The sequence below is a fragment of the Rattus norvegicus genome, chromosome 19, assembly GCF_036323735.1.
Source record: "Rattus norvegicus strain BN/NHsdMcwi chromosome 19, GRCr8, whole genome shotgun sequence".
Classification (NCBI taxonomy): domain Eukaryota; kingdom Metazoa; phylum Chordata; class Mammalia; order Rodentia; family Muridae; genus Rattus; species Rattus norvegicus.
Window position 1 is genome coordinate 23,532,199 of NC_086037.1, and position 15,233 is coordinate 23,547,431.

Sequence of the window (15,233 nt, forward strand, 5' to 3'; positions counted from 1 at the left end):
GCATCTTGGCTGCTCTTTGTTCCCCTTGGACAGCCCTCAGGACCAGGCTCTCCTCTCCCTTAACCATGGCTGCTGTCCTCTTCGTCTCTCCTCTCCATCACACACGTTCTTCCTTTATTCTATGGCAGCTTCTTCTTCCTTCTTCCCTCCTCATGATCCTCTCTAGCAAAGCCCTCAAAGCTCACCTCCCCCATCTCTCTGCTGTGCAGCTGTTGGCTGTTGGCTTCTTTATAATCACAGTTAACTGGGAGCAGGGTCAGTTATTTGGGGTTAACCAGTCTTGAGTTCTACAATTAGCATTAAAATACAAGCAGCATTAGGCCAATACACTACACGGGTTTTGTTTGTTTGTTTGTTTGGTTTGGTTTAATTTTCATTTACCTTTTTACTTGTTATTTTATTTTTGGCTATTTTTTTATTAAACGGTTATTTTATTTATTTACATTTCAACTGTTGTCCTGCTTTCCACACGCCCCTCATCAAATCTTACATCCCATTTCTGCTCAGCTTTGCCTATCTGACAGTGCTCCTGCACCCACACATATCCATTCCCACCTCACACCTCTAGGATCTGCCTTTGGTGGGGCTACAGGCCTCACCTTGAACCATAGAGCATCCTTGCATACACTTTGGCTGGCAGTTTGGCCCCTGGGAGCTTGGGGATTAGGGAAAGAAGATCTGGTCAGATATTAAAGCCAATGATTGCTGCATTCTCTTCTTTTTCTGGTTATAGGTGAAATTATGTTTGTGTGCTTCTCTTTTTTTAAATTATTGAGAGAAGATTAATTTCTTGGTTTTTCTTGGGTATAGTTTAGTTCATTGTCTTGGAGTTTTCCTCCTATTAGCCTCTGTTGTGCTTTCTTACAGAAAAGAATTGTTTAAATTTGATTTTGTCATGAAATATCCTGGTTCCTCCTTTTATGGTGATTGAGGATTATGCTGGATATAGGAGCCTGTGTCTGCATTACATCTGCCCAAGATTTTCTGACTTTTAGAATCTCTGTTGAGAAGTCTGGTGTAATTCAGATACGTCTGAATTTATTTGTTACTAGATATTTATACCTTACCCCTTTTAATGTTCTTTCTTGATCTGTGCATTTAGCGTTTTAATTATTATGTGAATGGAGGAATTTTTCTGGTACAATTAGTTTGATGTTCTGTAGGCTTGTTGTACCTTTATGGCCTTTTCTTTCTTTACCTTATGGAATTTTGCTGCTATGATTTGTTGAAGGTGTTTACTGGATCTATGAACTAGAAATCTTAATTCTCTTCTCTATCTATTATCCTTAGGTTTCAACATTAATTGTGTCCTGAAATTCATGGATGTTTTGGATTCAATAAACCATACATGTTTATCTGAGATGGGTGTTTTGTGCTTTGTGGGATGACCTCCTTGACCCCAGGCTGCATGAAGAATCTCAGCTGACAATGGGGACATAAATTATAAGTATGTGTAGCAAGACCCAGGCCTCTTCCAGGTTCTTAGATAGTAACTGAGAACCTCAAATACAGTAGTAATGTGATAGTGTGGTGTGAATCTAGTTACTATTCTCTATTTTGATATAGATGACTCTTTTTGTGTCGTGGTCAGCTTATAATGACTAGAAGACCTAAGCTTGAGAATAACCAAAGACTACATTGCTTCTCTAGCAGCTGAGCTTTTAAAAGTCCTGGTGTGACAGCAACTGTTGGTGGACATTCTGGATTATTCCTTCTGTACTTTAACTCTCTGTGTCACTTCCACCATCAGTAAGTTAGTTCAATTCCATAAATTGGAAATCCATCACCTGGAAGAAATACTCTTTTTTTTTAAAGATTTATTTATTTATTTATTATATACAAGTACACCGTGACTGTCTTCAGACACACCAGAAGAGGGCATCATATCTCATTACAGATGGTTGTGAGCCACCATGTGGTTGCTGGGATTTGAACTCAGGACCTCTGGAAGAGCTGTCAGTGCTCTTAACCACTAAGCCATCTCTTTAGCCCAAGAAATACTTTCTGAATATGGTCTGAGATTGGCCATGGAAAAAGGGTAGCTTGAACTGTCCCACCTAGGTTCTGCGCCTGTACAGGCCTGCTCTCCAAAAGAAACCTGTGTTCACAGCTGTTGGCTGGCTAAGAAAGATTTCACGAGACATGATACACAGCCCTCGGACTTCTGCTTCAGTCATCTGCACAATTTTTCCCGGACGATATCCTCATACCTCCAGCAGGCAGGTGATGAAGCTGTCCACTCTCAGCTCCCCTTCAGCCATCTTGTGGGCACCAGACTCTCCTCCCTGCAGCAGGAACAAGGGCTTCTCCATGGTGGCTGCAGCAGCAGTGGTGGTTTGGCATTCTCACCTAGGAGGCCCTATGCCTTTCTACCCCACTTCCAACTCACCTCAGGCCCGGGCCTTCCCCCATCCACTTCACACAGATCAGGGAGAGCAGCACCCACTAGAAATAAAAGGGAAGCCCTTGGTCCTGCCAAGAGTGAACCCCCAGTGAAAGGGATTGTTGGGGGGGAGGGCGGTAATGGGAGGAGGATGGGGAGGGGACACCGATAGAGAAGGGGAGGGGGAGGGGTTAGGGGGATGTTTGCATGGAAACCCAGAAAGGTAATAACAATTGAAATGTAAATAAGAAATACCCATTTAATAAAGATGGAGAAAAAAAGAGAAAAGTGTCACACATTTAAAACAGAAGAATATGGACCCTAATTTTAAACCACAGCTCTGTCAATTAACTAAACCTTTAAAAAGCTCAGATAATCAGGCCAAACAATATTTTCTCGGTTTATGTATCTGTAATGTCGCATAAATAATAATGTCCGTTTCTTGCTATTGTGGAGGGAATTAAATAGATAATATGTAATCATGGAAATTTTGAAGTACCATCCATTTTTGTGTTCATTAAATCACTCTTCCTCATTTCATTGATCAAGTATGTATGTTTTCTTTTCATAGTTACATGTATAATAAAACCAGTATAAAAACCTTCAGAATTGTATAAGCTTTCACTTTTAACAAATTAAATTAGTTGTTCTTTGTATTTCTGCTGAACATTTAAATGTTCTTTATATGTCCCAATGCGAGTTTATTAGGTGCCTATAAACTTTAAACTCTTTGCCTGAGAGCATGAGTACTATTTAATTATATAGTAACTACACTCAGGCTGTCTTTGTATTAGAACCAATTATATCACACTCTAAGAAAAATTACTATTGCTTTAAAGTTTGTGTGTGTATGAGTGAGAGTATGAGTATGAGTGTGTGTGTGTGTGTGTGTGTGTGTGTGTGTGTGTGTGCAGCACATGACCAAACAACTTTCAGGAGCCATTTCTCTCCTTCTGTCATGTGGGTCCGAGGATGTAACCCAGATGTTTGACTTTGGCAATAGATAATATTACCAACTAAATAAATAAATAAACAAACAAAAAACAAGCCACAAATCAACTTTAAAAGTAAAGGCCAGAAGTTCACAGAATAGTAGCATTGGCCTTACCATATCCTTTCTTTGGGGATGGGAAAATTAATGTTCTGAAATCCATGACTTTCAGGAATTGTGATATTCATGGAAATTCAATTCCTTTGCAGATGCTCCAGTTGTTGTGGCCAATTGCTAGAAAGGTCAGCTTAAGCTTGCAGGACCCCCACCATCCCTCCCCCCGCCTCCACAGAAAGCTCAAAAGACACTGCCCAGAACTTACTCCACATTCCCCAGAACCACTTTCTTTGTCCATCATTTCTGTGAGACGAAAGGTCAGACTCCTTCACCCTAGTCTCTGCACAATCGACATCCCCCCTCCCAAAACACTTCTAAGACTGGAAAACATGTCTTAGGATGTATCTGCCAGACTCGGGCTGAGACAAACTAGGGCACTGGTTGTCACTACAACATTGGTGACATAGCAGAGGACGCCAAGAACTCTCTAGGAGACAATAGAATGTCCAAGAAGGGACAGCTGATGTCATGGGGAGCAGACTTTGCCTCCCTGCTAATGTTCTCCCTGTACTGAGCATAAGCAGAGGTGCCCTTTCCAGGAGACTTTCCCGGGGCAGAGCCACTGAGCACCTCCTGCTTCCAAAGCCAAATTTTTTTCAAGGGTTGATTATAAAAACCTTAGTAATTCCTATGCATCTAAATGAATGTTTCCTTCCAAATCCTGCCCAAAAATGTCTCATCCTAACTAAAATTATCCTTCTTCACCAATATTAGCCATTAAAAATTCCTGAGAAATAATACCAGTTTGAATATGCAGTCAAAATGTTCTCCTGTCTTATTATGTACAGGTGCTTGAAATCGCATCAAGAAATAGCCTGCATGGAAGATTGCAACATGGGTGTGTGTTAGGGGAACACCCATGAAGCCTTGTGCTTAGCATTCAATGGTTGCCACAAAATTCCTTAGGAGGAAGACTTGAAATCATTATGGTGCTAGAAACAGTGTGGAGGCCAGTTGGCAGAGGAAAGTGAAACATTAGAGCCACCAGTGAAGGCTCCTGTTGGGCCCTACCTTGGTGTTTCCCTCCCCCCTCGCTGAGCCTTTCAGCCTGCTATAGCAAGAAATTGTTTACACCTTTGACAGCTGCTCTTAGCCCTGATTTGGGGCTGGGATTTTCCATGGCACCCTTCCTCCCCACTCAGCTTTCCTGCTTCTTGTTTTTAAGAAGCTGTTTATGCCCCTGATTGGGCTGGAACTTTCACCACACAGACTTGTCCTATTTTTCTGGTTGGGGATTTTCACCTGTCTTGTTGTTTTTCCACGGCTTTTGCCTCTGGTATATAAGGAGATCTCAGTAAAGCCTTGGTGGCACTCGCTAAAAAGGGGTGACCCGTGTACGTGTTTTCTTTCAACCCCACAAACCTACACCCGATATTCACACACTGTCGGCGCAGGCACTGACAATAGGTATCCCAATAGAAACTAGTAACTAGATTTAATCAAACTATCACATTAATGCCATATTTCGTGGTATTTTTTTTTTTGCTCTCCTAGAACCTGGAAGAGGCTTGGGGTTTTCTAATCCTACTCATAATTTATTAATCTTCCCAACACTATGTGCTTTGTTCTGTTAATGCTAACAGCAGCATCCAATACCTAGGATATTTTCTACTGACATGTGTGACGTGAGACAAAACAGTCCCTGTCATCCCTCACCTGAATAAACTTCCTTAGAGGACAGTGTAGTTGGAGGGTCCTTCTTTCCTCTCCAAGATCGAGAAACATTTCCAGTCTCCAGACAAGTGTGTCAGCCATTGTCCAGTGACTGTCTTGAGATGTCCACATTGTCAGCTGAGTGTCGTCATCCAGCCTGCCCTGTAATTGTTGTAGATGATTAATAGGGTTCCAGCCCTAGGATTTAATTCAGTGCTACAGTACCTGCCAAACACACTCAAAGCCCTAGCTGCCACCCTAGTCCTGTGTGCTCTAGAGAAAGAAAATAAAGAACCACATTGTCTATCAAGTTTCTCCTCCAATAGAAGGAGAATCTGCATCTGGTCTTTTAAGTAACTCTAAGCCCCAGCTTCCCCACAGCTCCCTCCATCGATTCCATTATTGGTGCATTTTCAGTAACGCTCACTTTATTTTTGGTGTGCAAAGAATATGCACCATGTCAGTAAAGTGTGTGTGTATGTGTGTGTGTGTGTGTTCATCCATGAACTCACTATAAATTATTATCAAATGACCCAGAAGACCGTGGAGAAACCTGTCGATGTGCATGCAGAATTATGTTACTACCGTTCCATGGCACCTTGCAGGGAACACTGAATTAGTGGGCTGCTTTAATAGAGCCTAAAACCAGGCTATGCATGGTTTTCGGTGAGATTGTGATGTGCAACACCACAACAGAGATCAGCAGAAGCTTCATTTATTCCATGCTGCTGTTACCAAGAGGAGGCAAAGCCTCATCCCATAGAGAGTCTGGTAGGATCTGATGAAGGGCAATAAACTCAGGGTTGAAATCAAGCCTTTAGAAACAAAGAGAAAAATACAAAGTCAAGGAAAGCAAGAGCTGTCTTTTCTTTTCTTCCTCTTTTTTTTTGAGAAGATCCACAAGAGAGACAACCCCTTCCTCAAACTAACAATGCACAAGAGAGACAATACATGAATTAAAAATCAGAAATGAAATGAGGGACATAACAATAGACACCGAGCAAATTCCAAAATCATTAGTTCTTACTCCCGAGGACTTTACGCCAGAAAACTGGAATATTTATTCGATATTGTTGAATTTGTAGACAGATAACAATTACCAAAGTTAAATCCAGATCTGAGAAGGTATCTGAATAATACCCCTAAGAAAATAGATACACTCATTAAAGGTTGCATACATTATATATTATATTGCTTTCTTTTTGCATGATTAAACCCCTTCAAGGACATTTAGCTATGTTATAGAAAGTGTTACTTTTAAAACAAAAGGACAAAGAGAGAAATTGAGGAGTCACTGAGAGACACTTCCCAGACAGGATCAAGGAAAGACGGCTGAGAGATGCAAGCAGGGGCTGCAATGCTGCCCTTGAGAAGAAAATGTTTTTCTCACTTTACCTTACACTATGCTGTACTGTGTCCGTTTTTTGTGGAAGCGGCACTCATGCTCTCTGGGTTATGACAAGGATATTGTGATACTAGGAAGAGGGGTGATTTGCTATACAGATATTTTAAGAAGAAGGCTTTGCTTAGTCTCACTTCTTTGCCTAGTCTTGCCTCAGTCGTTCCTGGTATCATGGGAATAACGATCTTATTATATCTTGCCAAAAGGGAAAGTGAGGTAATCCATATTCATGCCTATATAAGGGTTAATAAACTTGCAGCTGCATGCAGTTGCATCTGCCTTTGCTCTGCATCCCCTGTGTCCTGGTTATTTGTGACCGTACCTGGGCCCCCAACCCACTAGATGTTGACAAGCATCACCCTTCTCACTGTCAGGTTTATTTTCTTTCTTTTTTGAAATCTATGATGTGGAGGCGTATTACAGCAACAATATGAAATAGCAGGCGGGCATGTATGAAAATTGCTGTGTTTAAGCTAGGTGTGGGGACACGTCCTCAAAAGGAGCTGTTAAGATGGGAAACACATAATGCATTTGTTGCTGGAATTGAGTTGCCTCAGCTGTATTGCTCTGCCTGCTCAGTGTCCATTCAACATCACTCTGTTTCTACAGAGGAACTCAAGGTTTGCCCCAGCCGCCTGTGAGCTGTGATATGGGCAGAGAAAGGCCAGGACACAGTGGTGATTTCCCACTCCTCAGTTATGCTGAATTTTCCACTACTGTACTTGTATACACAAGTACAGTGTGGTCAGTTATTATAGATATTTGTCATTTCTTACAGAGGGCAACTATGATTGACTACACCCAATTCTATAAAAAACAAAACTCAAGAAACCTGGCCCTTGGCAGCAATGAGTCAAGAAATATCTAGGATGGTGGGGCATGAATTCTGCCAAGCAATGAACTCAGATAGGTGGGGTTGTGAGGAAGATGTATGGTTGAATATCCCAATAGGTTCACGTTGTATCATCTTGATTTAATCTAAGGACAATGAAGTGCAGTATCTCTGATGGCTTTCTTCTAACCCCTTGAAAGGTTCACTGGGGTTTGACCTCAGTTCTTCATTCTTCTTGCTGGGGCAGCAACACTCAGGGAAGCTTGAGATTTCCATAGGCACAGTATTAGGCTAGAAATGCTGAGTAGGTGATACTAAGATATTCAGATGGTGATACCCATTTCATTTGTTCTTAACGTGGACCTAAGGAAAGACAGATCAAGGTCCTTAGAATACAAAGATCATTTCCAGTTCTTTTCTACCTTTCCTGAATGAAAGACTGGTTGGTAGAGAATGGTAAAAATTCAAGAATTGGTAGATGATGCTTTGAATGGAGGGTGGGTTTCTGTGCTGGTTTTAGACAGGGTCTCAATTACCCCATCTTGTTCTCTACGTTGCTCGTCAGGTTCACTTTGAGCTCAAATAAAGCTGCTTCCACTTTCCAACAGGTAGTCTTACAAAGGGGCCTCCAAGGACTGTGAGGACAGCATTAGCCAATGAGAGCTGAGGTGTGTAACCCACAACTATAGCTTTATCTGAAAGACCCTCAGAGAGAGGAGACTCTCGCTCCAGTCCTGAGGACAATCACCACCCCATGAACACACAGGACTCAGTCTTGATGTAAAAACAAGAGGTTTACTTTGGGATACCAATGCACTGGGGCTCGACATGGTCCTCACGCAGGAGGGATGTGAGGAGCCTCAAACAACAGAAATGTACAGCTTAAACAGTCAGTTAAGATTACACAGTTTCATTAGCTCAGCTATTTCGTGCCAAGGATAACTAGGCAGATGTTTCTCATCCTGGAATTTCTGGGATAAGGCCTTAACCATATCAATGTAGCTATTTCAGTAGGAAGGACGTCTGACTTAATATATGTTTTCTTATCCTGGGGTTTCCAGGACAAGGACCAAGGATATCTGTCTTGGCAGTTGTTTCTCTTCTGGAGTTCCCAGGACAAGGCTATAGCTATGTCAGCCTATAGCACAGCTGCATTCAGTACCAAGGACATCTCACTTCTATAGTGGTCAGTCAGCTTCCCAGAGATGTTTCCTGTCTTGTAATTGCCCTGCAGTAAATATGTTCTATACCCTCTGTTCTTATGGTCAGGCAGCTTCCTAGAGAGTGGGTGGGAATGTGCTTTCTGTACTTTCTGGTCTATTGTCTAACGTCTAGGGGCTAAGCGAGGGCCAGCTTAAAAGATTCTCATGCTTAAGAAATGGCTGTACTGATATCAAACGGGGATCTTTCATATCCACTTTCTTCCAAGTCTACCAGCCATCTCAGATTGTTGCTGTAATATGCCTGACAATCAAGGACACAGAAAAATAACTTGATACGCAGCAAGGACATGGCAATCATATCCTGTGTCGTTATGTAGGTTCTGGATGAGGTTTGTTCAAATGACAATATTGCACAAAGCTTTATATAGGACCCATCAAATTAAGGGTCACTATGCACTGTCATAGCTAAAGTTGCCTGCTCAGAAGTGACCACTGGATCACTCTTCTGTAACTTCACATGAGAGGCTTGTGCTTTTTGTGATTTTTTATTTTTGTGTTTTTTTTCTTATTTTTTTTTTATTTATTTATTTATTTATTTATTTATTTATTTATTTATTTATTGCTTTATATGTTGTCCGGAAGATAGTTCAAGTCATTGATCTGCCCCCAAAATCTGAGCTTTGCTACTAATACTGTAAACAGTATTAGTGTATGCATTCAATAAAATAACTGGTTTTTTTTTTTAGTATGATAGATGCTTTTGTGTTTTGTGGGGTGATCCATGAAACAGGAGTGAAGATGCTTGTTTCTTACTCTGTCCACTGAGTTATGTCTCTAGGCTTGTCCTACTCCTTTGGCTGCATCCCCCCCCCACATCTGCTGACTATTTTATTTTTCAGATGAAATCACACGTTATAGCTTAGAGAGGCCTGTAAGCAATCCTACTTTGGTAACTTAAGTGCAAAGAGGAGAGCCCCACACTCAGCCTGAGGGTGCATTCACTGGTGGATCCAATATTTCAGTTTCCTCTCCTAACAGATCACCACGTTGTTGCCAGGACCATAATGAATGCAATTCTTTCTCCTAAGGAATCTGGTGGCAACTGTCAAATATTAAGAACAAAGCTTCAGGTTGTACCTATAACACACACCCACATCGCAACCTACCCGACAGGCTATTTCTGGGTGTGATTTCATGCACCTGCACATGATGAGACAGGAGACCTCTTTGGCTACTTACAGGAACTGGTGTGATTTCTCAGTAATCTTTAATGGGTAATATTGCTGACTGAGGAGAATTTGAGGTAGGATGAAACATTTCTGTGCAGGGATTGGGGAGGAAGCACTCATTTAGATACATAGCAATGACTTAGGTTTTTCCAATCAAGCCTAGAGCCAAATTTGGCTTTGGAAGCATGTGGTGCTCAGTGGCTATGCCACAGGGAAGTCCCCTGAAAAGGGCACATCAGCTTTTGCTCAGTACAGGGAGAACATTAGCAAGGAGGCAAAGTCTGTTATCCGTGACATCAGCCGTCCCTTCGTGGACATTCTATTATCTCCTAGAGAGACCTTGGAATCCCTGTGATGTCACCAGTATCGTTGTGACAACCAATTCCCTACTTTTTCTCTTAGTGTCCAAAGGATATATCCACAGACATGTTTGCCCGTCTTTGTAGGCACTTTGGGAGAGTTGATGTTGATAGAGAAGAGTCTAGAGTGCAGCAAATGAAACCTAAAGGTAATGATGGACACAGGACATGGGGAATGTGGAGTAAGTTCTGGGCAGTGTATGTTGAGCTTCCTGTCAGGGGTGTGTGTGGGGGTCTTCCGCTGGCCTTTATAGCAATGGGCCACAACCACTGGAACATCTCCACAGATATTGAATTCCATGATTATCACAATTCCTGAAAGTCAAGGTTTTCACATCATTAGTTTCTCCATAACCACATGGAGGATATGGCAATGCCTATGCTATTATTGGGTGAACTTCTAGTCTTTACTTTTACAGTGCATTCAGTATGTTAAATTGATATAATAACACCATCAGGAGTCATTTAGGGTATAACTTTTCTGAATTAAACAGGGCATCAATGTACTTCACTTTCATTGCTTCTTTAAATTCAGTGACTATCTAACAGTAGTAAGAGGGAGAGAACTGTGCTCCTGGCCATGACCTTATATTCTTAGAACTCCTCTGACTACCTCTGGCAGACGGGGCCAATCTTACCTTCATATATTAGAGGTTCTGTGTGGCAGATATTTTTCTACAGTAGCCAAACTATATGGAGCAGGTAGAGAAAGAGCCTGTAACCTATTGGCACTTCTGGGGCATTTGTCATTTCAGTAGGGGGAATTAATAAGTCTGTTGACCATGTCCTCCCCCTACATGACTCTTTAATGCAAAGTTATTGGACTAGAGTAACAGTGTAGGATATCTGAGTATCCCTGATCAATCAAGTCATTGTGGATGCTGAATTGATGATCTGACTTCTGAAACCAGAGGGGTGAGGGTCCTGAAACCAGGTTGTAGCCTGCGTACCTGATAATAATCCTGGAGAAGGCATCTCTCTGGTACTTGTAAGCCTGTGTGGGCGGGCATAGGGAACACCTGGCTGCTTACATCTCTTGGTCTCTATATAGTAGTGGGGGAACTGTGATCCACTTAGGATGCCAGTTACACAGACCAAACTCCTTGCAGTGACACTGGCTTCCAAGCATGTTTTCCTGTTTGGACCTCACTGTGGTCTGTGTATGCTCTATGCATTCGCCCCATGCGGGTTCACTTGTGTTCTTCTATCCACAGAGGCCTGCAGACAGACATCATCCCCTGAAAATGTCCTAAACAAGATGCAGGCCAACGAGGAAGAGGAGAGGCTGAATAGAGAACTGGAGCTAACTACCAAGGAGAGAAATGAGCTGACAGAACGCCTCCTTTATGTGACAGGTGGATCCATGAGCAAGAGGTATGCATTGCTCCAAACAAACGACCTTGTTCTAAACCTCATCTCCCATAGAGAGGAGATTCAGAACCTGACCCTTACTGAGGAGTGAGTTTGGAAATGGACTCTCTGATTCCGCCTGTAGAAAATCTGAACTTGTGATCTGAGTGAAGATTTCAGGGATAAAGTCACTGAAGCATGAGTTCCCAGTGTACAATTGGAAAGCCCTTGACAGGTGGCAGCTTTGCAAGGTTCTAGGTGCTGTGAGTTTGTGGAGAGTCTTTGCACTTGCTAGGAAGGTGACTGAATGCTATCATCTCCTGGCAGCAGCCTTAGGTGACAGGTCCCACATTGTTCATATCAATGTTTAACTAGAAGGCCTGAGGCTCTGGCTTGTTCTTTCTTGTCTGTGTGCCTTAAACTCTGAGACAGTAATGGTGCATATATTTCTACTGATTCTCATTGTGCTCTTTCCATATTTGTCTCTCTTTCTCATTCTCTGAGTCTGTTTACTTTTCTTTTCTTGTGGGTGTGTCCCAGTTTGTGTGTCTGTGTGTGCACATGTCTGCATGCGTATGCACAACTTTTATATGTTTCTATGTCCCTGCACACTTGGAATTTAGGGGTCTGTTTTTTGACCTCAGGATTTACCTGTATAATAGTTTCATGGAGGTGTAAGTGCTTTATTTTGGAAGCCCCACTTTCAACAGCACAGTACATTGCCTGTGTGGTCACATTTGTCTATACATTTGTATGCCTTGGGCAGATTTAAGTTTGTGGCAATATCTGGTCTCATCTCCAGAATTATGTGTACTGTCTGCCTCTAGAATATTAGTTATTCGGCTTGTAGCATTCCACTTGTCAAAACAGGAAAAATGAAATCAGAGGTTTCTGGATGTGTGTGTGTGTGTGTGTGTGTGTGTTTGGGTAAGCTCTGTGGCCTAGGCTCTTGACAGCATAACAGGTTAGAATGCAGATCCTGCCCTCCTGATTGAAAAAACTGAGCCAGGGAACCCTTTATCTGGGTGCTTAGCTCTGTTGTCCTGGGCACACAATTCCAAGTTTCTGAAGCTGAAGAAGATCCAAATATGTAGAATTCAGAAAGTGTCCTTCCAGGGCTGGGGTAGTACAGGACACAGCCTGAGTTCCTATAATCCTAAACCTCGATGTTCACTGGGTTCTATCTTCCTGGGGCCAGCTCCTACTTCAGGCCAAATCCATTTTATGAAATCTTGAAGATGAAGGAGAAAGAGGTCATGTCATTACTGCACAACTTAGACACAAAGAACATTGAACATCGTGAGAAATTTCAGGAGCTCAAGAAGGAGATTAACTTCTATCAGTAAGTACTGGTCGGAAGGGCCCATCACTTGTGGAATGGCCATGTCTGCCTCTCTTTGTTATGGACCGGAGGGTCTGCAGCTCTGGGCCCATCTCTTCTGCTGTTTAAATATCACTGTGCCGTGGGTCTTTTGGACTCAGTTTCAGTTCCATAAGAGACTGTGACTCATCACCACAGTGTCTATGCATCTTTAGAAGGCTCTGGATAGAACTACACTGATTCAGGCATCAGAGTGTTATTAGGCCGACCTGGGCCTCTGGGGTCATACCAGGTTTAACAAAGCTCAATGTGTGGACCACATGGTTAGCATGAGCTCCCTTGGTTCTACTGTCCTCTTGTGGTTATTTGCTGACTACTAATTGATGTTGCCCCGATGCATTGGGCTTTCATGGATAGTTGTAGTTCTTTTGGAGAGACATGGACTCTTATTTGTGCTTGGATCACAGAAACAATTTATTCTTCCCTGGATTGGCCATTTGCTGTTTGTGCAGCAGTCTTACATGTATGGCGATGTATTCTATGAAGTCTTTATAGGTATCTGGGTCCTGGTAGAGTTTGTGGGATTTGGCAGTTGGAATGGGAGGAAGAGGCTTCAGGATCTTACTATGCAGAGTGTGTTTCCAGAAACCTGCACAGCCGGCTCCTGATGGACCAGGCATGTATGAAGAAGAAGTTGGTCACATTGAAGCAGGAGTGGAAGGAGTTACAGCGATATTTGTTTGAGTTGAACCCGAAGGATGAAGACGAACAGGAGAAGACCAGCAACCTCCAGACCCAGCAAAATGTGGTAGGAACAAGCAGCTGAGTCAGATTAACAATGTCTGATACCATTTGCCTATTGGATACATCTTTGCTTCCCCTATCACCTTTCTAATCTCCCCACACCCAGTCAATCACCCACCTCATGTGATAGAGTTATTCATTGCTCTGTCTATGCACAAGTATTCTGGGATGTTAACCACTCTTCAGAAACTGAATTATGGGCAATTATACTTCTCTGCCCTTTTTGAAACTGCAGTCCAGAAATGGTGACAGAGGAATAACATATCACATGACTGCATATCCCTATCACAGATTGGATGCTATGAAGAGTTTTGAACGAGTTCTTGGTCGTGTGACAAAGGTCATACAGGGGTCATGTGATGGTTGGAAGCACCTTGTAGGGATAAGAACCAAGTGCAAATGGCAAATGAGTCCTGGTCATTGGCTTTGATCTGGGTATCATGTGGCTTTCTCCTTTCTTCCTGCACCCCAATTAGGTCTCTCCCCATTTCCCCATTCTTGGTTTGCACTGGTAGAGTCTGAGGAGCAGCTTGTTCTCCCACAGTACTGTGAGGGTTGCTGGTGATGTTCCCAGCCTGCAGAGATATCAGCAATGATTTCAGTGAAAAGATCAGTGCTGTCTGTCCAATGCAGCTGAGGGGACAGAAGGCAGCAACTTGACAGCTGGTATGCATGTCCCCACCAAATCAGTGTCTTAATAGCTGCCTTCTCCTCCCAGGTCTCAGGAACTGCAGGAGACATGGCATAGGACAGATCCCAGGAAGACAGCCCCCTGAAGAATGAGTTTCTCTCTCAGGAGTTCCCTGTGACGACAATCCTCACAGTCAAAGACTTTTTGGGGGAATATTCTTCTTCTCAGATAATTTCCTCAATGTATAGAGACCCTACATTTATGTATCCGTATGCCAGCCTGTCTGGTTGAGGTCTTTCTCCTCTCTCATACCGACAACACCATTTGAGAGACAACTGAGGGGACTACCTTGGCATCTCACGTCCTAGAGGAGAAACAGCACTACAACTGTGTTTCTAAATGTTCATTAAGAAAATGCTGTTAAGAAATATTTTTGGTTATGATTTTCATTGAAGTTCTCTTTTTGTTATTTCATAGTTATATATTCTTGTTACTGTTTTTCTTTTTTTATACCATTTTAGTTGTTCATTTTATGCCTGTTTTTTGTAAATTGTATTCCTTATGAAGAAAAATTGATTTGTAACTCTTGACTCTTAAGACCATCTTATTCAAGGGTCCTTTCCCCTCCTGTAGACTTAGAACTGACAACTAGATATGGATCTTTGCATGGTCCAGTGAATTCAAAGCCACCAAGGTGTACACAGGGTGATAGTGTCTTTTGTGTGGATAATGTGACTTTTTTTATGGACACACACTGTATGATGTAATCACTGACATACTGTATCCATGCTCTCATGTATTCTGCTCATCCTAGTCTATATCAGTCTGCAACACACATTCCTTATTGACTGTGTGCACCAGATATTGAGTAACACACACTCATGCCTGTAGAGCTGCAGAAAAAATGACAACTTACACAAAGGAATATAGAATAATCCTAATCGAGAACCATGTGCCTCACTTTTTCTTACAATACAGCATTAGTATTAAACCACAAA

At 42.3% G+C, this 15,233-nt stretch overlaps 1 protein-coding gene across 1 annotated transcript; it reads left to right on the plus strand.

The window, feature by feature from the left end:
• The first annotated feature begins 10,126 nt into the window (after positions 1-10,126).
• Positions 10,127-14,663, plus strand: LOC134483267 (disks large homolog 5-like). Its single transcript, XM_063278560.1, has 5 exons — positions 10,127-10,278; positions 11,344-11,503; positions 12,678-12,821; positions 13,446-13,608; positions 14,323-14,663. Exons 1-5 carry the CDS (start codon positions 10,197-10,199, stop codon positions 14,350-14,352), a joined length of 579 nt encoding a protein of 192 aa, XP_063134630.1. The 5' UTR covers positions 10,127-10,196; the 3' UTR covers positions 14,353-14,663.
• Positions 14,664-15,233: the final 570 nt, after the last annotated feature.

What these genes read in the sequence shown, in the direction of transcription:
- LOC134483267 (XM_063278560.1), top strand. Translation starts at nt 10,197, where the DNA reads ATGTTTGCCCGTCTTTGTAGGCACTTTGGGAGAGTTGATGTTGATAGA. An exon ending in GGTGGATCCATGAGCAAGAG is followed by an intron (nt 11,504 to 12,677) that starts GTATGCATTGCT and finishes TCCTGGGGCCAG; the next exon opens with CTCCTACTTCAGGCCAAATC. An exon ending in AAGGAGATTAACTTCTATCA is followed by an intron (nt 12,822 to 13,445) that starts GTAAGTACTGGT and finishes GTGTGTTTCCAG; the next exon opens with AAACCTGCACAGCCGGCTCC.